Below are 26,938 nucleotides of genomic sequence, written 5' to 3'. Positions count from 1 at the left end.
TGATTGAAAGGTGAAAGTGTGAAGAAGGGAAGGAACTGCATATGATCAAGCGCATATTACCTCACCTGTGAAGCATGGTCGAGGTAGTGTCATGGCTTGGGCTTGCATGGCTGCCTCGGGAACTGGCTCACTCAAATTTATTGATGACTAGGAAGAGTACCCATCCCAAGTGATGGAAAAGTTCGCAAAATTACCCCCGTCTCTGCCCCCTCCCTCTCCCTACTCTCCCCCTCCCCTGCCTCTCCCCTCTCTCCCCTCTCCCTCCCCCACTCCTCTGCCTCCCCGCCAAAGAAGCTTCCTGAGCAAGGGTTATATTGGGTGGTTTCCATTGCTTTCCCTGCAGTAGTTTGGACGAGAGTTTGTAATTTGGCCAGGGTGCCGGCGATAGGGTCGCCTACTCTTCGTGGAGGACATCGTGGGATCTTTAACATCCATCAACTAATGTCAGAGGACAGGACACCCAGTTTAACATCCATCAGAGGGACAGCCCGCATATTGATGATTTACCCAGTCTGTGAAACACCAGGAGGATAGATTGTAGCTGGATCGAACCCAGGCCAGACAGATTAAAGGAGAGAGTGTGTACCTCGGAAGTCATTGTGCCTGCCGAGGTTGTACCTTAACGCACTGTTAATCAAACTGTTGTAGCGTGGTGCTACGCACGCAACTTGTTTGCCAATGAAGGTAAGCCACAACGCGTAAGGTCAAAAGAGTCTTTATTCAATAACTCAAACTGTAGCACTGACTCGCTCGGGGCTGCGCGCCCCGTGTATATCCCGAGGCCACGCCTACCCCTCGGGGCGTGGCCGACACCCTCTTGGTGCGCGGAATGATGTCACCGCACCAGCGAGCCATCGTGTCCGCCACACGAGCCCCCCCGCCCCCCCAGAATTCCCGCGCACCTGAAGGGTCAGTTTGCGGGGCAAACGGATGACCCGGCCGAAGCGGCGGCGTCTGGGATGCCGGGATGTCATCTGGGATGCCCCCGGCGGCACCTGGGATGGGTGCAGGACTGGGGGGGGGGGGCGTGCCGGCAGGGCTGGGCGGTGCGGGAGGTCCGCCTGCCGGGGGGCGGCCCCAACACGGGGGCTGAGCCACTGGCGGGGGGTGGTCCACGTCGAGGTGGGCCGGCTTGAGGCGGTCCACGGAAACGCGGTCAGGAGTACCGCCGATGTCGAGGGTGAAGTGTTTCGAGGGTGAAGTGTTTCGCCCCGGTCTCCAGCACGCAGAAGGGCCCGTCGTATGGGGGCCGCAGCGGTGTCCGGTGGGCGTCATGGCGGACGAACACGTACTCCGCCTTGCGAAGCTCCGGGGCGACGTGCGTTGGCGGGCACCCGTGGTGCGCCGTCGGCACCGGGGCGAACCTCCGGGCGGTCTCCTGCAGTGCGGAGCGCCCATGGTGCCGTGGAGTCGGGGAGGAACTCGCCCGGCACCCGCAGCGGTTGGCCGAAGACCAACTCCGCCGCGGATGCACGCAGGTCGTCCTTGGGCGCCGTCCGGAGGCCCAGCAGGACCCAGGGGAGCCTGTCGACCCAGCCGCCGTCGCGGAGGGTGGCCCGGAGCGCGGCCTTCAAGGAGCGGTGGAAGCGCTCGCACAGGCCGTTGGCCTGGGGGTGGTAGACCGTGGTGCTGTGCAGCTGGACGCCGAGCCCCCGCGCGACCGCCCCCCAGAGCTCCGAGGTGAACTGGGGGCCACGGTCGGACGAGATGTCCGAGGGGGCGCCGAACCGGGCAACCCAGGTGGCGATGAATGCCTGCGCGACGTCCGCCGCCGTCGTCCCCGCCAAAGGCACGACCTCCGGCCACCGGGTGGTGCGGTCCACCATGGTGAGGACGTGGGTGAAACCCCACGAGGGGGGCAGAGGTCCCACCAATTCCACATGAACGTGGTCGAACCGACGTTTGGGCACCGTGAACGGGGCCAACGGGCCCTGGGTGTGGCGGTGCACCTTCGCGCGCTGGCACGCGAGGCACATCCTGGTCCAATCGCGGACGGCCTTCCGGAGGCCATGCCAGACGATCTTGTCGGTGACCAGCCTCTGGGAGGCCTTCATGCCCGGGTGGGACAGGCCGTGGATGGCGTCAAAAACCCAGCCCGCGGGCACGATGGGGCGAGGCCGCCCGAGGGAGACGTCGCACAAGAGGGTCGTGCCCACGCCATTGAACGGCACCTCGGTGACGCAGAGGCCCGTGACGGCGGTCCGCAAGGCGTGGACGTCGGGGTTGGCGGTCTGGTCCGCCGCCATCCGGGCATAGTCGATCCCGAGGTGGACCGCGTGGGCGACAGACCGGGAAAGGCAATCCGCCACCGGGTTGTCCTTTCCCGTGATGTGCCGGATGTCCGTCGTGTACTCGGACACGGCCGAGAGGTGACGCTGCTGCCGGGCCGACCATGGCTCGGCGACCTTGGCCATCGCGAAGACCAGGGGCTTGTGGTCGATGAAGGCCGTGAACGAACGGCCCTCGAGCAGATGGCGGAAGTGCCGGACCGCCAGGTGGAGCCCGAGCAACTCACGGTCGAAGGTGCTGTACCGGCGTTCGTGCGGGCGAAGCTGCCGGCTAAAAAACGCCAGCGGTTGCCAAGCGCCATGCACCCATTGCTCGTGCACCGCGCCCACCGCGTAGTCCGACGCGTCGGTGGTGAGGGCGATCGGTGCATCGAGCGCTGGGTGCACGAGCATGGTGGCGTTAGCCAAGGCGAGCTTCGCGCCCGCGAACGCCACGTCCATCTGCTCGGTCCAAACAACGTCACCTTTGCCCGGCTTCCCCCGGAGGGCCTCGTGCAGGGGGCGCATGAGCTGGGCGACGCGGGGCAGGATACGGTGGTAAAAGTTCACCATGCCCAGGAACTCCTGGAGCCCCCTGATCGTGCGGGGGCGCGGAAACCCCTTGACCGCCTCCACCTTTGCTGGTAAGGGGGTGGCCCCGTGCCTAGTGACGCGGTGCCCCAAAAAGTCGATTTCGGCAACGCCGAACCGGCACTTGGCGGGGTTTACGATCAGGCCATGCTGGCCCAGGCATTCGAAGAGCGTGCGGAGGTGGCGGAGGTGCTCTTTGCGGGATGCGCTTGCGACGAGGATGTCGTCCAGGTAGATGTAAACGCAATCCAAGTCGCGCAGGATGCTGTCCATCAACCGTTGGAACGCCTGAGCCGCATTCTTCAACCCGAAGGGCATCCGAAGAAACTCGAAGAGGCCGAATGGTGTAATGACGGCCGTCTTCGGTATGTCCTCCGGCCTGACGGGGACCTGGTGGTATCCACGGATGAGGTCCACCTTAGAAAAGGACATTTTCGCCAACCGGGCGGAAAAGTCCTGAATGTGAGGGACCGGGTAGCGGTCGGGGGTGGTGGCATCGTTGAGGCGGCGGTAGTCTCCGCACGGCCGCCATCCCCCGCCGGGCTTCGGCACGATGTGCAGTGGCGACGCCCAAGCGCTCTTGGAGCGCCGTACGATGCCCAGCCGCTCCAGCGTAGCGAACTCCGCCTTCGCCACCGCGAGCTTCGTCGCCTCGAGGCGGCGCGCCCGGGCATAGACCGGTGGCCCGACGGTGGGGATGTGATGTTCCACCCCGTGCTTGACGGCCACCGCCGAGAAAGTGGGCCGCGTGAGGGCCGGGAAGCTGGCGAGGAGGCGGGTGAATTTGTCCGCTGCCGGATGCGTACAGACCAACCTCGCCGGAACCGAACCGCTCAGCAAGCCGCTTGGCGAGCTGCTCGGTGAGCCGCTCAGGGAGCTGCCCAACGAACTGCTCAGCGTGCAAGCAAGCGAGCTGAACGTTTCGGCCTGGACGAGGCGTCTGTTCTTCACGTCCACCAACAACCCATTTGCACATAGGAAGTCCGCACCGAGCAATGCCATGGGCACGCTGGCGGTTATGAACGTCCATTGAAAGCGTTGCCCTCCGAACCGCAGGGAGAGGCAGCGCTTCCCGAATGTGCGTATGGGTGTACCGTTGGCTGAAAGCAACGCGGGGCCCCGGCCAGCGGTCCGCTTGTCGGATGTGGAGGCGGGGATAACGCTCACCTGTGCGCCTGTGTCGCAGAGGAAGTGACGCCCGGACAAGGTGTCTGTGACAAAAAGGAGGCTGCCGGAAAGGCCGATGCTCAAAGCCGCTACCGAGCGCCGGCCCGGGAGTTTCCCGACTTGCCAAACGAGCACGGCGGGCAACAATTCCTAGCCTTGTGGCCAAACCTGGCGTGGAAACGGCACCAGGTTTGCTGCGGAGGCGGAGGCCGCGACTTTCGCGGTGGTGGTGGGCGGGGTGTGGCGGCGGCCACGAGGTGTGCATCGACATCAGCCTCGGGATCCACGAGGTGTGCATCAGCATCAGCCTCGGGATCCACGACGGCCGCACCGACTCCCGCCCGCGTTGTCACAAGCCGCGAAAAACTTGTCGGCCTCGACGGCCAGAGTGCAGGGTTCCTTTATTTTAGAACCAGCCAACGCGAGGCGTACCTGTGCCGGCAGCTGGCGTAGAAAGAGCGCCCGGAATAAAAAAATCCGGGGCTTTGTCACCCAGCAGCGAAAGCATGTAGTCCATCCGGACCGATGGCATGTGTCGCCGAGTTCGGGAAGGTCCAGGAGGCGGTCGTGCCGCTCGCACTCCGTGAGGCCGAACGTGGCGATGAGGAGACGCTTGAGCGCCTCGTACCTGTGGTCGGCCGGTGGGTTCCGCAGGACAGACATGACTCGGGCGGCTGTGCCGGGCCCGAGGGCGGCGATGACGTGGTAATAACGCGTCTCATCCGCCGTTACGCCTCGAAGTCGGAACTGTGCCTCGGCCTGCACGAACCATACTTCGGCCTGAGCTTCCCAAAACTCAGGGAGCTTCACCGCTACCGCGTTGTTGGCCGTGGCACGTTCTGTGGTCAGCGACGGCTGAACCAAAAGGGGTCACCAATGTAGCGTGGTGCTACGCACGCAACTTGTTTGCCAATGAAGGTAAGCCACAACGCGTAAGGTCAAAAGAGTCTTTATTCAATAACTTAAACTGTAGCACTGACTCGCTCGGGGCTGCGCGCCCCGTGTATATCCCGAGGCCACGCCTACCCCTCGGGGCATGGCCGACACCCTCTTGGTGCACGGAATGATGTCACCGCGCCAGCGAGCCATCGTGTCCGCCACACTGTGATGCCATGTTGTACCGGTATGTATTACTATAATTTAAAAATGTATTACAAAAGTAGATTCCGTATCCAAAAAGATCATGACCAATGTCCCTGGACAGTGTAAAATAAAATCAGACACACAATAATTACCTTTAAAAGAGTGAAAAAAAATGAATGTTGGAGCCAATTTACCTCAAGTCTCGCAAAGCCAATTTTTTAATTATTTAAATTTCCGATTTCACAAATTTCGACATAATTCTTTCGGCCATGAGTTCCGATCGTGAAATATAGAATCAGATTTCGAATATTAGCTTTTCATAAGCCTATACGATACATTATTCAATTTTTTCAGGAGCCAATCACATTGCACGTAGCCTCACACAGCCAATCAGTGTAACCGTGAATGGACGAACAGACAGCCATCTCTGTTTTATAGGTTTAACTAATGATGGCAGCAGCAGAATGAATTTGGAAGTGTACGGAAACATTTTGTCCGTCTACGTAAAAAAAAGATTCCTCCAAACTCATTGGGTGGCGCTTCACCACGTTGAAAGACATTGACCCAAAACACACGAACAGCGCAACCAAGGAGTTCACCAGAGGAAAAAGTGGAAGGTTCTAGACTGGCCATGTCGATCTCCTGATTTAAATACAGTGGATCGTGCATTTTACTTACTGAAGAGGAGACTAAAGTCAGAACCCCCCCAAAATAAACAACAACTGAAAATGGCTGCAGTAAATGCTTGGCAAAGCATCTCAAAGGAAGAACCCAAGAGTTTGGTGATGTCAACGGGTCACAGGCTCGATGCAGTTATTGCATGCAAGGGATATGCGACCACATAGTAACTATTATACTATTTAACTCGCTTTAAGTGAATCTGTTCCAATACTTATGCTCAACTAAAATGGTGGGACTGAACATAAAAAGTGCTATTAATCTACAATGTTAAAACATATATACATAGAAATACCAAGAAATAAAAGCAGACCTTCTGTGCTCTTCCTCGTATTCATCTTTTGATCTCAAATACAAATTTCTTGAGTATATAGAAATAGTAACAAATGTGACTTCCTTGTTGAAATACTTATGGAGGGCACTGTATATGTTTACTATAGCGCTGCTGTAAAACACACAAACAAACAACGTCCTCCCTCTCAGTGATGGTGTGGGGTATTTGGTTAAGTATTCAAATGGGCAGGTAAAATATGAGGACAGATAGTGTTTAAGGATAGGTGAAAGAAACGGTGTGATAGAAAACACTCAGGTTGATCGCATAGTGTGAGCCGGTATTTTTAGTAATGCCTTTTGTGCAGCCTGTCATGTGCCATCTAACCTGGGGAAAAATGCCACGGGAACATAGCCGTGAGAGTTTCAATCACCATGAACAATTAAGTGAACCAGCCTCAGAAAATGAACGGTCTTTTATAACACGTCATCGCTGTTGTTGTCGTCATGGAAATTCTCCCTTCTTGTGTGCGAAAAAGTATTACTCGCACAAACTCAGCTCCTTTAATATATATATATGTATACAACAAGACCCAATCTCTTCTGTGTGTCCTCTCCTGACAAGGTGGAGAAGTTTTTGACAAACCTCGACTGATTCTGCATCTGGACCAGACGGCATCAGCCCACGGGTCCTAAAATCCTGCTCTTCCGCTCTATCTCACCCTCTCTCTGTTCTTTTCACCCTCTCTTTTGCTCAAGGTCATCTGCCATCACCTTGGAGATCAGCCAGCATCACCGCTTTACACAAAAAATGTGCAAAAACATATCCTTGCACCTACAGACCAATCAGCCTGCTCCCAATCATCGCATCGTGAATTTCTTTCAGGGTGATACACCTGAACTAGGAAGCCCACAGAATCTTGTTTCTCACAGTCTGAGACCTTTAGGTGCTTTTCTGCAAACTCCAAGCGGGCTTTCATGTGTCTTTCACTGAGGAGAGGCTTCCGTCTGGCCACTCTGCCATAAAGCCCAGATCGGTGGAGAGTTGCAGTGATGGTTGTCCTTCTGGAAGTTTCTCCCATCTCCACACAGGATCTCTGGAGCTCGGCCAGAGTGACAATCGGGTTCTTGGTCACCTCTCTTACCAAGGCCCTTCTCCCCCGATTGCTCAGTTTGGCCGGGCGGCCAGCTCTAGGAAGAGTCCTGGTTGTTCCAAACTTCTTCCATTGAAGAATTATGGAGGCCACTGTGCTCTTGGGAACCGTCAATGCAGCAGAGATTTTTTTTGTAGGCTTCCCCAGATCTGTGCCTCGACATAATCCTGTCTCTGAGCTCTGCAGGCAGTTCCTTCGACCTCATGGCTTGGATTTTGCTCTGATATGCATTGTCAGCTGTGAGACCTTATATAGACAGGTGTGTGCCTTTCCAAATCATGTCCAATCAATTGAATTTACCACAGGTGGACTCCAATCAAGGTGTAGAAACATTTCAAAGATGATCAAGAGAAATGGGAGGCACCTGAGCTAAATTTCAAGTGTCATAGCGAAGGGTCTGAATACTTATGTCAATGTGATATTTCAGTTTTTTCTTTTTAATAAATTTGCAAAACTTTCTAAAATCCTGTTTTCTCTTTGTCATTATGGGGTATTGAGTGGAGATTGATGAGGGAAAAATGAATTTAAGCGATTTCAGCATAAGGCTGCAACTTAACAAAATGTGAAAAAAGTGAAGGGGTCTGAATACTTTCTGAATGCACTGTATATATAGAAGTTCAATGGATTTGATTCCCGACAGAGCAGCGATGGTCAGGTTCTGCCCCCCATAGGCAGACAGACACCCATCATATAACACTCAATCGCCCAAAGGGCCATTACTTCATGTTTTTACATCAATTTCATCGACCCTGCCATAAACTGTCACCCTGGTGTTTCCCATTCAGGATGAGGCATCAATATGTTTTCCTTCTATTAGGAAGATGTTAAGCTATAGATCCCTGTATAGGTCATTGATGGATGCTAAATATCCCAATGGTGTATTTTGCAAATAGTACACGAGTTACCACTGGTACCCTGAACTAATTACAAATTCCTCACCAAGATGGCTCTAATCGAATTTTAGGCCTTTTCAGCCGGTTCCTTAAGATTTGGGCCAGAAACGTTACCTGACTGCCCCCATATAACAAGGTGGGAATAATTGGGCCAGTTGCAAGAAGTGGTGTTGAATGTAGGAGCTTAAATTTACAATGAAATTGCACTATGTGAGTGCAACTTTGTTACGGCAGATTGTTATTCTGTCTGTCTCTGTCCGTCTGTCTCTGTCTGTCTGTCTCTGTCTGTCTCTCTTCCTTCCTTCCTTGATCACCTTTTCCCCTTTCCTTCCACAGGTGGGACTGGGGTTTGCAGTTTGTTTCCTACTCTTGCTAGCCGGTGGGCTAACGATGGGCATAGTTTGCGTCGTCGTGGCCCTGGCACAGACGTTGCGGGCCAGTCGCCATTCCGAACCCACGGTCCCGCGGATCGTGGTGGAAGATGTCCACGGGAAACGACGAGCATCGCTCGATGGATCGGAGCCACCTCGCACGTCACGCCAGCTCACCGCCCTCGTCACCGCTCTCGTCTTGTTGTATACTTTGCTTGCTGGAGCTCCAATGCTGGTGAGGGATTCATATCAACATGCATTTACAAACACTCATTTGTTCATTACTTGCAAAATCGAAGATTTTTCAAGTGTATTGGTCGGTTCCATTTGTGGTTCTGTCTGTCTGTCTGTCTGTTTGTCTGTTTGTCGCCAGCCTACAGGTCACAATTCTAAACCGATCGTCACGAAACTTCACGTTGTATGAGTCGTCCCAATTGAGAAGCCTATTGATTTTGAGGTCAAAGGTCAAAGGTCATCTGGAGGTCAAGTTTCTAAAATCGCCATTTTAAATCCGATTGACTTGAAAATTGAATAGCATTTGTATATCGAGTCACAAAATTGGGAAACATACCATTTTTGAGGTCAAAAGGTCAAAGGTCAACTCAAGGTCAAATTTTTAAAAATCCTCAATTTTCATCTAAAAAGACGTCAATTCTCAACGGATTGACTTGAAAATTGAACAGCATTTGCATATCGAGTCGCTAAATTGGGAAACATACTATTTTTAGGTCAAAAAGTCAAAGGTCAACTCAAGGTCAAACTTCCAAAATCATCACTTTTTATCTGAAAAACCATCACTTTTCATCCGATTGACTTGAAAATTGAACAGCATTTGCACATTGTCACTAAATAGGGAAACCAACTATTTTTGAGGTCAAAAGGTCAAAGGTCAACTCAAGGTCAACCTTCCTAAATCATCATTTTCATCTGAAAAATCGTCAATTTTCTTCCTATTCACCCGAGCTTTGATCAAGATTGTCAATTTTAATCTTGATGAAATGGACAATTTGCTGTATCAATGGAATTTTTTTTTCTTTGGGAGGGGGGGTGTATTTTGCAAGTATTGTGCTCCGCATGACGTCTTCTTGTTTATTCATTCATTTATCTTTGGATGCTTGCTTAAAACTGTGTCCCACGCCATAGCAAAACAACAGCTTCCACTCCTATCCAGAATCCACAGCACGAAAAAAAACACGGTGAAGCACCCAACCAACCACCCACCCTTATAACTTTCACCACTCAATAACAAAACACAAAAAGAACACACACAACACACACACCCACACTCACACACAAAAAAAACAAAGACAAACCACCCACACAGCCAACCAACCACCTACCCTTACAACATACACCACTCAACAGCAAAACACATGCAAAAATGCACACTCATGCAACAACACACACACACACACACAAACACACACACACATGCAATAACACACACGTATACACACACAAAACACACAACCAACCAACTATCCCCATAGCATACACTGCTTGAAACAACAACTATAAACCCATGTCCATTTCTCTTCCACTCTGTCACTACCATACCCACACACACACACGCACACACACACACACACACAACCAACCAAGTAGCCTCATAATATTAATACACTGCTCAAAACAGCAACCACAAACACCTCCATTTCCCTTTCACTCTCAGTCACTAATATAACCCTTTTGGGATGAAAGAATCACCACACCCTCAACCTCAACCTACACCGTTTGACCATGAGCCTCTGCAAACTTCCTCCAAATCCAAAGTGAGCCGTTCAAGGCAGCCTGAACCACTCTCTTGCCCAAGCTCCTTCTTTCTGTTCGATACACTCCAAGTCGGGCAAGAAATGCAAAAAAGGAATTACCAATATACAAACACACCCACCTCAATTGGCTGACAAGGATGTTATATATTTGCCTATAACTTAATATTGTTATATATGGAGCTAATGCTTATATGGCTATACATGCATGACGAAAACTTCACAAATGATCACTTGGCGTTTTCCATCACGAAAACTCTCCAGTTTTGTCCAGAAAGGCAAATATGGTTACATTATGTCCCAAAAATAATTTTCAGGTGTACAATGATCACTTTGTGTAAATTATATCTTTGTTGCATTTTACATCACAAAAACATTACAGTATGGTCCAGCAAAGCTCGGCCAAATCTGATTATAGTATATCCCATTTTTTTCCAAGTCTACATTGTGTGCCAGAAGAAAGTATCACTTTGTGGAAATATCACCACTTTAAATTGCCCACCATAGGTGGGCCGAGATGGGCTCCCCCGCCTGGGAGTATATATAATCATCAAATCCTCGCAAAGTGTTGGGCGTTTGGCACATGTTCTGGATATTTCCAGGACCGAAGAGCTTTTCCCCTTGGCATCTTGCTCCACATTACTAGCTCTACGTTCAATCCACAGACTGTGGGGGTGTTTGATGTGAGCGTGACGTGATGTCATTTTTAAAAAGGTGTCTGGTCTGGTGTTGCAAAGTGTAATCGGGGAGTATGGGTGTGAATTTGTTTGGGAAAATGTGTTATTTGAATTATGAATCGTTCCCGAGGTTCCTCCAAACCTATGTTCTCCTATATATTAACAAGGCAGGAGAGTATTGTCGGCTTTGTTTCTGCTACAACAGTGGAATTATATGACCAAGGGTAATTATGAAAGTAATTCGAAGTCCTTCCTGGGCACTTCTGAGATCCTCACCACATACAAGGATTTCATCCGCAGCTCAATGGAATACTGCTCTCCCCTCTGGGCTGGTGCTCCTGCCTCACACCTAGCTCGTCTTCACGCTGTTGAAACCAAAGATTTCACAATCATTGCAATCTCCCGCGATGACGCTATCTCCAAGGGCCTCTCACTCACTCACCGCAGGCAGGTTGGTGGTCTTTCTGTCTTCTACCGACTCCTCTCTGGCCTTGCTCCTCCAGCTCTCTCTGGGCTCTGTCCCCCCAATATTCCAACAGGTCGCACAAGATCTGCCTGCAACCCTCTTCTGGTGAAACTGCCAAAATCAAGACTCTCTGCTCACCTTCACTCCTTCATTCCTCTTTTTTCCCGCCTCTGGAACAAACTCTCACACTCTCTTCAATCCCACTCCTCCCTCCAGGTCCTCAAAACAGCTGTTCACCACCATCTCTTATCTTCCCCCATCCAAAACCTTGATCCTTTCGACCACTGTTAATCCACCCCAAACCCACCTCCTTCAAATTCGCTGATTTATTTGCTGAAATTCCCTGCAGTGGCCATCTTCTTTATACCAGCCCTCTCACTTCCATAGCTCTCCTGATGTCCCTGTTCCCTACTGTTGTTTTGCTTCCCTCTCACACCCCCTCTTGCCTCCCGCTCCTTTACTATATACTTTACTATATCTCACACCCTTCCGCTCTATGTGTTAGCTCTTATACGAGCCTCAACTAAGTGTACAAATATATATATACATATACGTATATACATATATATATAATATTTCCAGTTTAATACAGCTCTGCCTGTCTGACCATTTGACCGTCTAGGTATTTTTCTGACCGTCTAGGTATTTTTCTGACCGTCTAGGTATTTTTCTGACCGTCTAGGTATTTTTCTGACCGTCTGGGTGTTTTTCTGACCGTCTAGGTATTTTTCTGACCGTCTAGGTATTTTTCTGACCGTCTAGGTATTTTTCTGACCGTCTGGGTGTTTTTCTGACCGTCTAGGTATTTTTCTGACCGTCTAGGTATTTTTCTGACCATCTAGGTATTTTTCTGACCATCTAGGTATTTTTCTGACCGTCTAGGTATTTTTCTGACCGTCTAGGTATTTTTCTGACCGTCTAGGTATTTTTCTGACCGTCTAGGTATTTTTCTGACCGTCTAGGTATTTTTCTGACCGTCTAGGTATTTTTCTGACCATCTAGGTATTTTTCTGACCGTCTAGGTATTTTTCTGACCGTCTAGGTATTTTTCTGACCGTCCGGGTGTTTTTCAACATCATTCTCATCGCTATCAATGCATGCTTGCCACCGTCAAACGAGGGCATGTGTGCCCACACTCTATAACTCCTAGTTACATTTGCTTAGTCATTTGCGAACAACCTCCTTCATGTCACAGTGGTGTTCATGCAACGTATCCTTTTGTCATCCAAAGAGAGGGTAATCTGAAGGTGCATGATCCGGGTTGTACACGATGTAGGGCAGCACAGTCCACCTGAACAACGCGATTACCTCAGCGGTGAGCAGGCTCATGTGTGGCCTATCCCGGTCATGGCAGGCTTTCTGTGCACGTCTTTTCAGTTTCTTCGATGTCTCAATGTACAACTGAGTTTTTAGTGGCAACCTTTGGCATAGAGTCAACAAGCAGAACATCTTTCTTCTCAGAACACAATGGTCATCACTTTTCTGGCTGAGTGTCGCATCGTGAATTTCTTCCAGGGTGATACACCTGAACTAGGATGCACAATGAACTAGGATGCAGACGAAGGCCATGTGACCCATCAAGACTGCACTACGTCTGCAGATCAATATCCTTTACCATCATGATGATCAAGTACCATGCTTTATAGACAGATCGTTGTTGCTACAATGAAGCAGTTGCTTCGCGAGGGTTATAGTCCTGGATGGGTCGCCACTCTGACACAGGAAGTTAGGGCAAGAATTTGACGTTTGTTCACGGTGTCGGTGAAAGCTCACCTACTCTTCGCAAAGAATGCTGTGGAATCTTTAACGTCCACCAACTAATGCCAGTAGACAGAACACCCAGTTTAACATCGGTCTGAGGGACAGCACACACATTGATGAATCACCCACCCTGTGAAACACCGAGATGACAGTTTATATACTCAACATCAAAATAAACTTATCAAATCTTTAGAAGGACACTCATTGAAATCCTCCACGCAAAAATGAAAAATATTTGAACACAGAGTTAAAGTTCAGCAATCTTTACTAAACACATGTCAATAAACAAGAGGTTGCCTCAATCACAAAAAAACAAAAACGCATGAACATCACAGGGGGTGATGCAACAAAAGTCACAGCACTACAACACAAAGGCACGCACCTGAATACAGTCAAAACAAAATGACACAGGAATGGACACAACACTCCTAACAGTCAAGCACAGAATGACAGCAGTCCTCAATATCGTGTGTGTCCTCCCTGAGCTGTGATGCAGGCTGTACACCTCTGACGCATGCTCTGTACCAGGCGTCTGATGCGGTCCTGGGGGAGTCTGTCCCACTCCTCCTGCAAGGTGGTTACCCGTGGTCTTCCTCTTCGTGGAACCATCATTCACAGTTCCAGTTTCACCGTAATGCCTGGCCAGGTTGGAAATCTCAGGCTGTGAGCAACCAAGACGTTGGGCAATTGTTCGCTGGCTTACACCAGCCTCAAGCATCCCAATTGCCCTTAAACGTTGTTCAGATGTCAGGCGTGGCATCTGAATTTTCTTGTTGTTTTCCCTGTCAGAAGCCTCTAGAATGACTGTAGACAGCAGTAAATGAATGTCTAACCACGAGAACTGAAGGATTTCATTATGAGGGTCATTATTTAAAGGGAAAGATCAATATACAGAACCATTCAAGCATGCCATTGTTGATCAACCAGGTGATTGAAATGAAGTTCCCGTTACATAATCAGCCATTACAATTGAAGAAAAGTGTTTGTAAAGCTGCACATTTCAAAAAATGAAAGTGATAAGTTTATTTTGATGTTCAGTTTAGCTGGGTCTGGATTTAAACCCAGGCTGGAACATTCTGGAGGCGAGTGTGCTACATCTACGCCATCCTGCCAGCCTCTATCCTCTATTATTCCACCCTATTGTTACGGATTCGTCACTTCCGTTGTTGTGGTTCTCATCCACTGTAAACATTTTTGGTTGCATGTACTATTATTGTTATCGTTTAAGTGAATTGGAGATAACTGTTTTCAAAAGGTTTAAAAAGTTAGTGTTTTAAAAGAAACCGGAAACCGGATCGAGAACCGGACGAAGAAGAGGAAGAAGAAAAGAGGAAAAAGAGGCGGAGCAAATAAGGTGGAAGGAGCGGAGCTGTGTTGAGGTTTTGAACAAACGCTGGTGAACGGGGGTCACGAGTGAACTTTGGGTTTCCTGGGAAAGGGATTCCTGCGACAGAGTTGTTATCGCTGTGACAGATAAACCTGCATGACAGGTTTTGCGGTTGATTCTGAAGTGAATCATTGGAGTGCCGTACGTCTCGAGAACGGACCGTTGGCCATTTTGCCTCGCGCCTGATTTCGCATCTCTCCAGGTTTTTCATCTCGCTCCAACCATTTCAACGCATCCAGCCGTTAGCTTGGTTTGCATGTGTAACGTGGATTTCGAGTGGGAATTTGCGGTTCGCAGTGTGAGGAGCCGTTGAACATCCATACCCGAGGGTGTGATTTCCCAGTCGTCTCTTGAGGATACCTTTGCCTATCTTTGGCAGTGTGACTGTCAACCGAGCGGGATTCTGGTCTCGATACAACATCGTTCGGACGATCACTGGAGCGTGGATCGACTTTGGTTTGAAGCTGGGACAGAGACATTGGGAATGTTATTTTCGCTCACTTGGAGCACAGTGAGTTATATTATACGAAACTGATGGTACCATCATAGGAATTATATATTGGTTGTACAATTGATTAATATTGTTATTGTACTGTTATTCTTGTGTGACCTTAATACAATACTTGTTTGTTGGTAACAATTGGTGTGATTTCACCACTGATCTTTGACACACAGAATAACACATCTTTCTGCCGTGACTCCTCTCGGGGCTCGGAGGTACACCGTGACCGGGGTTTGGGGAGGAGCACGTACCACTATTGATTTTTCCTTCTTTTCTGGTGTGCATGCATCTCTTCTTCTACGATTAGTAATGAGAGAAATGCCTCACCTTAAGCTTTAAAATATTTGAGTTCAGTACAGATCGTCTTCCAAAAGTCTGTGTGGGTGCCATTTGGTGTTCAAGACACTCACTGAGTACAGACCTTTGAGTCCTTGAGATCTATGATAATGCTCTTGCCTGCTGGAATTCCAAAACAAACCACTTCACACAAGTCTTGTGCGGTGATTGGTCGCTTCATTTTGAATGAGCTCGTTCACTTGCTTTCTGATATCAAAGTCATGTCAAGATGACCGGGGAAGAGTGGAAACTGGGGAGAGGGAAAGACAGGAAAGTGGAAGGAGAAAGTGTTGGGGTTGGAGGTGGGGGGAGAAAAAAGCACAACAATAGAGTGCAAGGAGTGAAAAGAGTTGGTGAGTTTTGTAATTTATGAAGGAGGAGGTGGAGAGATGAAAGAAGGAAGGAGTTCGGTAGAGAACAAAGAAAATGGCAAAGAGTAAGATAGGGCAGATTAGAGTGGTCAAGCAGACAATGTCTATCATTGGAAAATCTGAGCATGTTGCACAACAATGAAAATACAAAGATATACAGGACTGAAAGGTATTATATTGATAACTAAATACACGTGTGGTCAGGGGCGCTGTAAGGGGGGGGGGGGGGGGGGGGGAAGTTCGGATGATTCCAAGGGCCGTGCACTGACAGGGGCCCTAAAAATGATTAGAACATTAGGTAAAAATTCTCAATATTAAATTATTAACCAGGCTTTGCAGTCTTGCCCTGCTGTCCATTGAAAGTCAGTTGGCTAGAAAGCTGGACTTCAAAGTCTTGATCAGTGACTTTGCGAGCAACAAGGCTCGGCGCTGGGCTCTTGGTGTGTAAGGCTGAGCAAGGACCAGTGATAACTAAATGGCATGGCCATGGATATTGGCGCCCGCGGAACTACGTAACTTCCGGTTAGTGCACCCTTTGCGTGACAACAGTCACGTGATTGGATACGTTGAAAACAAACCACAAAAGGGTACGTGTTACAGCTTACTTCCGGTAGTCTCGCCCTCATCCATTGGATCATTACACTTGGTATGTATACTTGGTATGTATACTCTGCTGCTGATTTTATTATTTTGTTTGTTATATCATTCTATAGATGATAATGTTAGTTTATTTTAATTGAAGAGGTTAATGTATGTTGTAATTATTACCATTAAAATTACATTTAGACTGTAAAAGATGGCCTTGAGCACATTTCTTGTGTGGGTATCAGTCTTGCATCAAATAGTGAATTCCATACTGTATGCAGAAGCATAAGCATTGTTTCAACCTCCTGGCAAAAAGTCTGGGGAAAAATGTGCGCACGTGCTTCATAGGGGCCCAGTGTGATATCTTTTCATGGGGCCCAAACTCCCTGGCGGCGCCCCTGCACGTGGTTTTCAGACATGTGTGGCACTACATTGATTTTCACAATACTCGGGGTGCCTCCTGTCGCTTCGCTGAATGATTTAATCAAAACACGGCCTATTGTACTTCACAAACATATTGGACGTCTTCCTATGGATGTCAATGAGGATGTATATCAAGTAAAATATGCGACAAAGGATATTTTATAACACGTTGTTGTTGCGGTTGTTGTTGCTGTGGCTGTTGTTGCTGTGGTTGTTGTTTGTGTGCTCCTTCTGTGTACTTGTATATATTTTTCTATTGTTTTGAGAAGTATTACTATACACTCGTCGGTAACACGGACCCGTGGAAATTCCACGAAATGTAAAATGTGATTTCAAGACCTCAACTCTTCCCCCCTCTACCCTCCCTCTCTCAACACCCCTCCCCCCTCCTTCACCGAAACCCACCCCCTCCTCCCTCCCTTCCCCTCTCCCTTCCCTCCCCCAGTCCCTCCCTCTCTTCCCCCCACCCCCTCACAATCTCCCGTATCCCTCCTCCTCCCACTTCCTCTCCCCCAGCTTCTGGGAAGAGCTTTCAAAGAGGTCCTATATAGTATTTCAAAAGCCTTCAAAGTAGTTACAATGTAACTCCCCCCATCTTCTCTCTCTCTCTCCCCTCACTTGTCTCCCTCTCTCCTCTCTCTCTCAACAGCACTCCACCCCCTTTTCCCCACACTCTGCCCTTACCTCCTCCTTTCCCCATGACCAGCAATATCTTTCAAAGGGGTCCTATATAGTATGCATGCATCTCACAAAACAGCAGCAGGGACACCTTCATTCTCCCCCAGGTTTTAAGAAATGTTCATTTTTCTCCCAGATTTCTCCCAATTTCATTCAGAACACCTCTCGGGACCTCTAAAAATGCATACACCTGTCAAATAGACCTTACGAATAAGCAATCCCCAAGAGGACAGGTCTGAAAACCACACATATATTTCGTTATTAAAATGCTTTTTTTTTTGTCTAAAAACATCTGATTTTGTCCGATTTTCTCAGGATTTGTTTTAGTCAAGTCTTAAACTATGTGAGCGACAGTGAAAAATGATATTGCAAAAAAATGATATCTTGTGAGATAGCCCGAAAGGGTTTAGCTTTGTTCGGGCTTCTCAAAGCACAGCAAAACTTTTAACATTATTAAAATAAAAACCCGAGACCCCACAAACACACGCGACTTACCTTATTCTTCTCAGGAAACACTCGTCTCTCCAAATATCCACGCATACACCCACTCACATAATCTCATCACCAACGAAGGGCAACTTGCAGCAGTTCATGTACACCAGAGGCCTGTGAGGCCTTAGAACCAACACAGAGCAAGAAAATGGCGGCAATTTTATTTTGAAGCCAGGCCCAGACGGACAGACAGAGGGACAGACAGATAGACAGGTGGAGAATATATAAGGAGATATAAGATAATTTATGTGCTCCTTCTAGGTCCTTGTAAAGAGTTCCTGCTGTTGTAAAATAATAAATGTTACAGTTGGAAGTACTACATGAAAGCTCGAGGATCCGCTTCTTCTTCATCAAACCCCTAAAGACGGTTTTTAAATAGGCAGGTTTGTAATTTAGTTAATGAATTTTTTTGTTGTTGTACGACAGCAGAACCACTTTAGAACAAAGCGTAATGGAGAAACTGACCTCCTTTTATATACAGATGTCAATGAACTATAAAAATTGGCAGGCACAATTAATCTGATTGGCATAACTCAATTAATGGAGGAGCAAATCTCACACCAACCAATCACTTTGAATCAGAAGTGGATTCATGCGATTTCTCCTGCAGCACTCTGAAGAAATTGTACTTCTTCAGAAAGTTTATGAATGTCCCGCATGATAACAGTCTCACATTAGAAAGGACATACAGTCACGTGAAAAAGTAAGTACACCCCATGTAAGGTTTTGACTTTTTCAACATATTTCAACATACAGCTATTTGATCTTCATTTCAACAATATTCATAGATAAAGGTGATATAATACAACAAATATCATGAAACATTTACATTTTGTAGTCCATTGTATAATTTAAACAAACATAAATGCAAATTTCGCATGTGGAAAAAGTAAGTACACCCCGACATTTATCACTACTTCAAATACCTAAAATTAGAATCAGGTGCACCAGCTCAGGTGCAAATGATTAGAACATCGTTAGAGAGGATCTTGGAGGAACCTGTGTTATTTAAACCTCAGACATTTAGTTTGGTTTTCTCTTTGTTGTTGAAGTGTGCGGCATCACCATGCCTAGATCAAAAGAGCTCTCTGAGGCCTACAGAAAGAAGGTTATAGATGCCTACGAGTCTGGGAAGGGATTTAAAAAGATCTCCAAACAATTTGAAATCAATAATTCGATTGTCCGGAAGATCATCTACAAGTGGAGAAGACTCCAAACAACTGCCAACTTATTCAGGCCAGGCCGCCCCAGCAAGTTCAGCCCGAGAGCAGACCGCAAGATGCTGAAAGAAGTCTCGAAGAACCCCAGAATGTCATCACGGGACCTACAGGTAGCTCTTGCCACTGTTGATGTCAAAGTGCACGAGCCTACCATTAGAAAGAGGCTGCACAAATTTGATCTACATGGGAGGTGTGCCAGGAGGAAACCTTTGCTGTCCAGAAAGAACATCAGGGCAAGACTAAAGTTTGCCAATGAACACTGAGGCAAAGACCAGCACTTCTGGAACAATGTGCTCTGGACAGATGAGTCAAAGGTAGAGCTATTTGGCCACAGTACCAGAAGACATGTTTGGCGAAAACCAAAGACAGCATTTGACCGCAAGAACCTGATACCAACTGAAAAGCATGGTGGTGGAAATATTATGGTTTGGGGCAGCTTTGCTGCATCATGGCCTGGGCAGCTCACCATCATAGAATCCACTATGAATTCTTCATTGTACCAGAGGGTGCTTGAGTATAATGTGAGGCCATCTGTCTCAAAGTTGAAGCTCAACCGAAGGTGCACCTTGCAACATGACAATGACCCTAAACATACCAGTAAATCCACCAAGGAATGGCTGAAAAGAAATAAATGGAGGGTTATGCAATGGCCAAGTCAAAGCCCGGATCTAAATCCCATCGAGATGTTGTGGGGGGATTTGAAACGAGCTGTGCATGCAAGAAACCCCTCAAACATCGCACAGCTGAAAGAATTCTGCATGGAGGAGTGGGCAAAAATTTCTCCCAGTCGATGTCAGAGACTGGGAGACAGTTATAAGAAATGCCTACTTGAGGTTGTTTCTGCCAAAGGGGGCAATACCACTTATTAGAGCCAAGGGTGTACTTACTTTTTCCACATGCGCCATATGCATTTATGTTTATTTAAATTATACAATGGACTACAAAATGTAAATGTTTCATGATATTTGTTATGTTATATCACCTTTATCTATCAATATTGTTGAAATGAAGATCAAATAGCTGTATGTTGAAATATGTTGAAAAAGTCAAAACTTTACATGGGGTGTACTTACTTTTTCACATGACTGTAGGTAAAGCATATACAGTCGTGGCCAAAAATATTGGCACCCTTGCGCTTTTTTCAAATAACTAGCAATTTTCTCGAAAAATAAGTCAATATTGACAAAAGTATTTGGTCTCCACAATTCTTTATTTCACTGTTAATATTACGGAGCCTTTGTTTTTGATTCAGAACGTACAGACAGACACGGCTCCTTTTATAATATAGAAGACTAGCAGAAGTACCCGGCATTGCCGGGCGGGGGAGGGGAGGGGTGGTGGAAGCTTAATGTATGTTGGGGGAAGGGGAGGGGAGGGGAACGGGGGGAGAGCGAGCCCCTTGGTAAAGCGAGCGATTTTTTTTTCCATAGCGTCATAGCGTCATAGCGTTCATAGCGTTTCATAGCGTCATAGCGATTTTTTTTTTCATAGCGTCATAGCGTCATAGCGTTCATAGCGTTCATATCGTTCATAGCGTCATAGCGTCATAGCGTTTCATAGCGTCATAGCGATTTTTTTTTTCATAGCGTCATAGCGTCATATCGTTCATAGCGTCATAGCGTTCATAGCGTCATAGCGTTCATAGCGTCATAGCGATTTTTTTTTTCATAGCGTCATAGCGTCATCACGTGATCGCTCTGAGCGAATCAGCGCCCACCTGCCCTGATTCCGTTGATTCCGTGCGCTGAAATGCGCTGAGGTAAATATGAATAAAAAATATGGATCGTCAAATATTTTGAGTTCGGCCATGTTCGTCCCAGGCTCAATGGCCATGTCTATGCCAAATATCAAGCACGTAAGCCTCTCCGTTTAGGAGTCTATCGGTAACATTACACACACACACAAACTGTGTTTTATATACATAGATTACTTGCAGAAGTACCCGGCATTGCCGGACGGGGGAGGGGAGGGGGAAGAGGAGGGGAGGGGAACGGGGGGGGGGGGAGAGGAGGAGAGGGGGGGAGGGGAGGAGAGGGGGGAGGGGAGAAGAGTGGGGCGAAGTACCCGGCAATCCGTGTATAAACGTGAGGGAGAAGAGGGGGGAGGGGGAGGGGGGAGGGGAGGAGAGGGGGGGAGGGGGAGGGATGGGAGAGGAGAGGGGTGGGAGGGGGAGGGGGGAGAGGGGAGGGGGGAGGGGAGGGGAGGGGGTAGGGGGAGGGGAGGGGAGGGGAAGGGGTAGGGGGGAGGGGAAGGGGTAGGGGGGAGGGGTAGGGGGGAGGGGGAAAAGGGAGGGGGAGGAGGAAAGGGAGGGGGAAAAGGGAGGGGGAGGGGAGAAGGGGAGGGGGTAGGGTGGAGGGGGAAGGGAGGGGGAGGGGAAGACGGAGGGGGGAGGGGGAAGGGGGAGGGAAGGGGAGGGCCAGTCAACAATGACGTTGCAGTTCTCATGGTCGGAGAGCAGCACAACAATCGCGACATCGTCCTGAATCTTCGCAAGAGCACGAAGCGGATTTTGGAGACTCACCGATCCTGTGACGCCCTCCAGCACCGGCGTTGCCGTGTGGGGGAAGGGAGACCGTGCATTCCCAACCCGTACATTCGCCCTCTCGACTCAAGCTCACTCGGACAAAAGCCTCGCACAAATTACACCGTGAAGGCCCAATGGCCATGTCTATACCACAAATCAAGTACGTGAGCGAGTCGGGCGCACTGAATTGAAAATATATAGAACGCTCATACTCCGTGAAAAGTGAAGCCAACTGGCGGCGGAGATGGAACATCACGTGATCGCTCTGAGCGAATCAGCGCGCTGCTCTGCCACCGGTCAGAATCTGTGTATAATATTCCTCGCTGAAAAAAAATCTATGTGAAACATGCTACTATCTATGCTAAATCATGCTAAATCATGCTAAATGCTAATCATGCTAAAATCTATGCTACTTGCTGTGAGTTTATGGCGGCAAGGAACATCATGTGATCGCGTCACGAACATCATTCGTGATCACGTCATCACGTGATCGTGATCGTCATCAATGAGCGCGAATCAGCGAATCAGCACGCTGGAAATTTTCCTTCCTTACTCATGGCGTAAATAAATATACTGCCGTAAATATGGTACATTATTAAAAAATAAATCTACTACAATATTTTTGAAAAATTTCATTGGTTGCTAGGAGACGGCAGCATGTAAAAACCGTTTGAATATTTGAAATACAGTTTGATCCAGAGGTAAGTGGTATGGTCTTGCTGGTTGGTGGACACGATATGTGTAAGGGAAATTATTTTGGTGTCCTGTATCTGGTCGTGCTAGTTGGTGAACACGGTAAATTTAAGGGAAATGATTTTCTGTCATTCTTCTGAGTGGTTGCTTCTCCTTCCCCGTATTTTTGTTCATTTTATTGTTTTTTTCCACTCTCTTGAGTTGTGGGCCTTCCTTGAGTGGTATTACATTTATCATCATCATCATTGGAATGTCTGTTGTAAAGATACGGACATCAAGTCCGTATCTTGACGCAGAGAGCATCAAGCACCATCTTTTTATACCAGGTAACGGCAACGGCAACGCACTAACGCAGACCTCGCTCGGCCCCGCCCACAGCGACCTCTCTCGGCCCCGCCCATAGCTGCCTCGCTCGGCCCCGCCCACAGCGACCTCGCTCGGCCCCGCCCACAGCGACCTCGCCCGGCCCCGCCCACAGCGACCTCGCTCGGTCCCGCCCACAGCGGCATCACTCCGCCCTACACGGCACTATCTATATATTATTCGTACAATGCCGGGTACTTCTGCTCGCTGAAAAAAAATCTATGTGAAACATGCTACTATCTATGCTAAATCATGCTAAATCATGCTAAATGCTAATCATGCAGAAGTACCCGGCAAAAACGCAATCGCTTTTCGCTCTGAAATACGTGCGAACGCGTAACTGAGATAATGGCGGCAACGAACATCACGTGATCGCTCTGAGCGAATCAGCGCGCTGCTCTGCAATCGGTCAGATTCCGGTCATAATATTCCGCGCTGAGGTAAAAATATGGTAAAAAAATATTATGAAATAAATTTTTCGGTCGGCCATGTTCGTCCCAGGCTCAATGGCCATGTCTGTGCCAAATATCAAGTACGTGAGCCTCTCCGTTTAGGAGTCTATCAGTAACATTACACACACACACACACACACACAAACTGTGTTTTATATATATAGATTCACAAAATTGTTATTGTATGGCTTAACTTAACACGGGCTGCATGTGCAGAACCAACATGGCTCTTAAGAATTTGGCACAGTGTTGAAAATGAAAGGATGTGGGGGCAATTTTAGAGGAAGTTAATCTAAAGCTTAAGCAACCCAGAAAAGTGTGCAATCAAAGGGGATAAAGCTAGTTACTGACACTCCTTTTGTGATCTATTGCAGGCAGTGAGTCTGGTGAGTGTCCGGGATGATATTGATGAGCCATGGATGATAGCGGTTATGGTGTGGTGCTCACTGGGCCAGGCCTTGATTTTCCCTTCTGCACTCACGCTGTGCAAGCGTTACCGTGCAGGCTGGAAGGCCGTTCGCACCGTATGCATCAGCCTGTTGGCAAGCGATGAAGATGGTGAGTTTAACAAACTTATACAATTTTATCCAGTGATTTCCAAAGTTGAGAATATCATCCTTCAAACTATAACGACACTCAGTAGAGCACAAACCTCCGCCAGGCTGAACAGGTTACGTTTTCTATCCCACTGATAGGCCAGATGTGCATCCAGACCTGAACCAAAATCGAATCAGCTGGTTCTTGTCACCTAACCAACTTATCCGACTAGTTTTGTCATAACTCATGCATTACTTTTTGAAATATCATGCTGTATATTGTTTTGGCCCCATCTCTCAAAGGTGAAGAATCACTTGAAGAATTAAAAAATACTAGCCCTTTGGGCGGGCTTCAATTGGGAGGCCCAAATGAAAAGGCAAAATATCAGCAATTGAAGGCTTTTTAAATTTTAAACTATTTATATAAACATCCGTTAAATCATATTACACGCAAATCATCAAAATCTAAACAGTATTTGTAGAATTTCAATAAAAGCCACATCACTGTTCATATCAGTAAATATTATTCGATCGTGTTTGGAAAAACTGGAAAATTGGAAAAATTGGAAAATTGGGGAAAAATTGGAAAAACAACATGGCCTATTTTACTCCAAGGGGTTTGGAAAAACTGGAAAATTGGAAAAATTGGAAAAATTGGAAATTGGAAAAATTGGAAAATTGGGGGAAAAAATGGAAAAACAATCTAGCCTATTTAACTCCAGGGCGTCCCAGGATTACCCACCCAAAATTTCGTTGCGATCGGTTCAGCCGTTTTTGCGGTACCTGGGAACAGACGGACAGACAGACATTTGGTGAATTATAGTAAGATTCTCGCATGCAGATCCAGATTCAGATCTTCACCAATATTGAATCAATTTTCTCTTTTTCACATACCAAACCTGTCCACCAAGTTTTGTTGGAATCCATCCACAACTTTTTGAGATATCATGTTTAGCCCTATCTTTCAATGGTGAAGAATCATTTAAAAATTCTAGTATCCGGATCTGGATCCGGATCATCACTAAAATGTAATCAATTTGTCATTGTCGCATGCCAAGCTTGTCCACCAAGTTTTGGCCGAATCAGTCACAACTTTTTGAGATATCCTGCTCACAGACAAACAAAGAAACAGGAGTGAAAACATAACCGCCGTTCCTCTTTGGTAAAAGGTAAAAACACCTTGCTGGTTGTGTTTTGTTTTCTTTTTTCTACAATACTCTATTTGGTCATGTGGCTGCTATTATTGTGTTTTCTTATATTCATGAGGCATTGAGGGATTGTTTTAATTCAGTGTTTTCCTTCTGGGTGATTGATTACAAAGGTGGACCGAAGGTGGACGGAGGTTGTGTTTTCACGACTGTCTGTCTGTCTGTCAGCAGGATATCTTAAAAAGAGATATCCTGATCACAAACAATCACAGTATTTGACATTTTCATCAACTCTCTTCAAAACAATTTTGATATTGTTTTTTAAAGTGTAAGATTAACTGTATGAACCAAGTTTCTGTTTGCATTCACAGAGTGGCCTGGAAAGAGGTTGCATTATGATGCGGGTTATGAAGATGCAAATTTCGAGATGCCGAATGGATCAGATGCTGGACCTGCAGGTGATGAGACTTGTGATGGGAGAGATAATATGGCTGAGTATTTTCCTGAAACGTATACCCTCCACGGACTGCGGCAAGTGGAACGGATGCAGTTCCTGCAGGTTAGGCTTCAAGTTATTTGATTTCTCAAAAATGTTAAAGGATAGCCAAGAAATGTTTATGTGTTTGACCCATCATGTTAATCTTCTACACATATTCTTTTGTTTTATTCACATATTTGCTCAATTCATTTACTTCCATTTTTACTTTACACACCCCACGTCTTCATCCCATTCAATATGATTCATTCATGTTACATTCATTCCAAGTATGGCATCATTTTCTGGGGGAATCCTGGAAACGATGGCTGAGGTGAGGCACCATCATTTTCGCTTCACATCCGTCTAACACACTTGTGGATTTTATACAATTATCTCAACTTAAACTTTATATCCAAACAAACAAATATTTTTATACATATAGTGTATACTTAAACTTTATATCCAAACAAACAAATATTTATACATATAGTGTATATTTAAACTTTATATCCAAACAAACAAATATTTATACATATAGTGTATACTTAAACTTTATATCCAAACAAACAAATATTTATACATATAGTGTATACTTGAACTTTATATCCAAACAAACAAATATTTTTATACATGTAGTGTATACTTAAACTTTATATCCAAACAAACAAATTTTTTTATACAGATTGTTACGGATCTCGAACGTCGGCTCTCCCCTTATCAAGAGGGGGTTAATCCCCTTGTCTTTGATCTGGCCGATGCGACCCTGGAAGTTATGACGTCACTTCCGGACGACGTTAACTACGGTTGTAAGCCGTCTTCTTATTACCTACTTATTAACGCCGCCCAGTAAGCAAGGAAATAACTCCCGCTCGAACCACGGATATTGATGGGCTATGCCGAGCGGATAGCAATCCACGATCCAAGCTGTTAACAGGTGACTAGACCCGATTCGAAGCGGTTGCGATCGTGCCACGCTTGCCCAATTAGAGAAAAGACTAGGACGATCGGATAAGAGGAAACCAGAAAGAACAAGGCAATTTATTAACAAATGTACAGAAAGAAGAGGAAACGAAAGAATGTACAATAAGGAAAGAGGAAGGAGAAGCACACAGGGCAGTCTTAATTACAGGCTTAACTTATTCCCTGGACAAAGGGGCCCGTCTCACACACACAGACACTCACACGGGGATTGCTGAGATGGTAGGTTGATGGTCACCAGAGCGTCCAGGCTCCAGTCCAGCGGACGACACCCGGCAGGCAGCTCTGCATGTAGCGTGACGCGAACAGACAGTTATAATGATGGGGGGGAAGGCTGGTACTAGCGTACGTAATAGGCGCACGACCCGCGCCAAACGCCCCCTCTCCAATGTCCTTCTTTGAACTCTCAATGCCAGCGAGCCCTCTTTGAACAAGCGCATATACTCTCGCGTTCTTCGTAATCACGACAGTCCTTGGCAGTCCTCTCACATGCACATATATTCTCGAGCTCTTCGGAATCAGCGCCAGCGAGTAAGTCCCCTTAAAGGTGCACTCTCCCAATACGTCCTTTACCAAGTGCCTTCCAACAAGTCCTCTTTAATCAATCTTTCACTCGAGTGCTTAG

General features: G+C 47.3%; 1 protein-coding gene across 1 annotated transcript in view; it reads left to right on the top strand.

Moving 5' to 3' along the window:
* The window catches only part of GPR153 (G protein-coupled receptor 153), a 38,170-nt gene extending 12,733 nt beyond the window's left edge, over window positions 1–25,437 (top strand). Inside the window, exons 3-5 of the mRNA XM_078781083.1 lie at window positions 8,440–8,709; window positions 23,548–23,731; window positions 25,229–25,437. Of these exons, the coding sequence (XP_078637209.1) occupies window positions 8,440–8,709; window positions 23,548–23,731; window positions 25,229–25,437 (663 nt within the window). The remainder of the gene's footprint in view (window positions 1–8,439; window positions 8,710–23,547; window positions 23,732–25,228) is intronic.
* Window positions 25,438–26,938: the final 1,501 nt, after the last annotated feature.

This window comes from Myxine glutinosa, chromosome 6 (genome assembly GCF_964187855.1).
Source record: "Myxine glutinosa chromosome 6, kmMyxGlut1.1, whole genome shotgun sequence".
Classification (NCBI taxonomy): domain Eukaryota; kingdom Metazoa; phylum Chordata; class Myxini; order Myxiniformes; family Myxinidae; genus Myxine; species Myxine glutinosa.
Note: the sequence above shows the minus strand (reverse complement) of the source record. Positions and strands in the feature narration are given on the sequence as shown.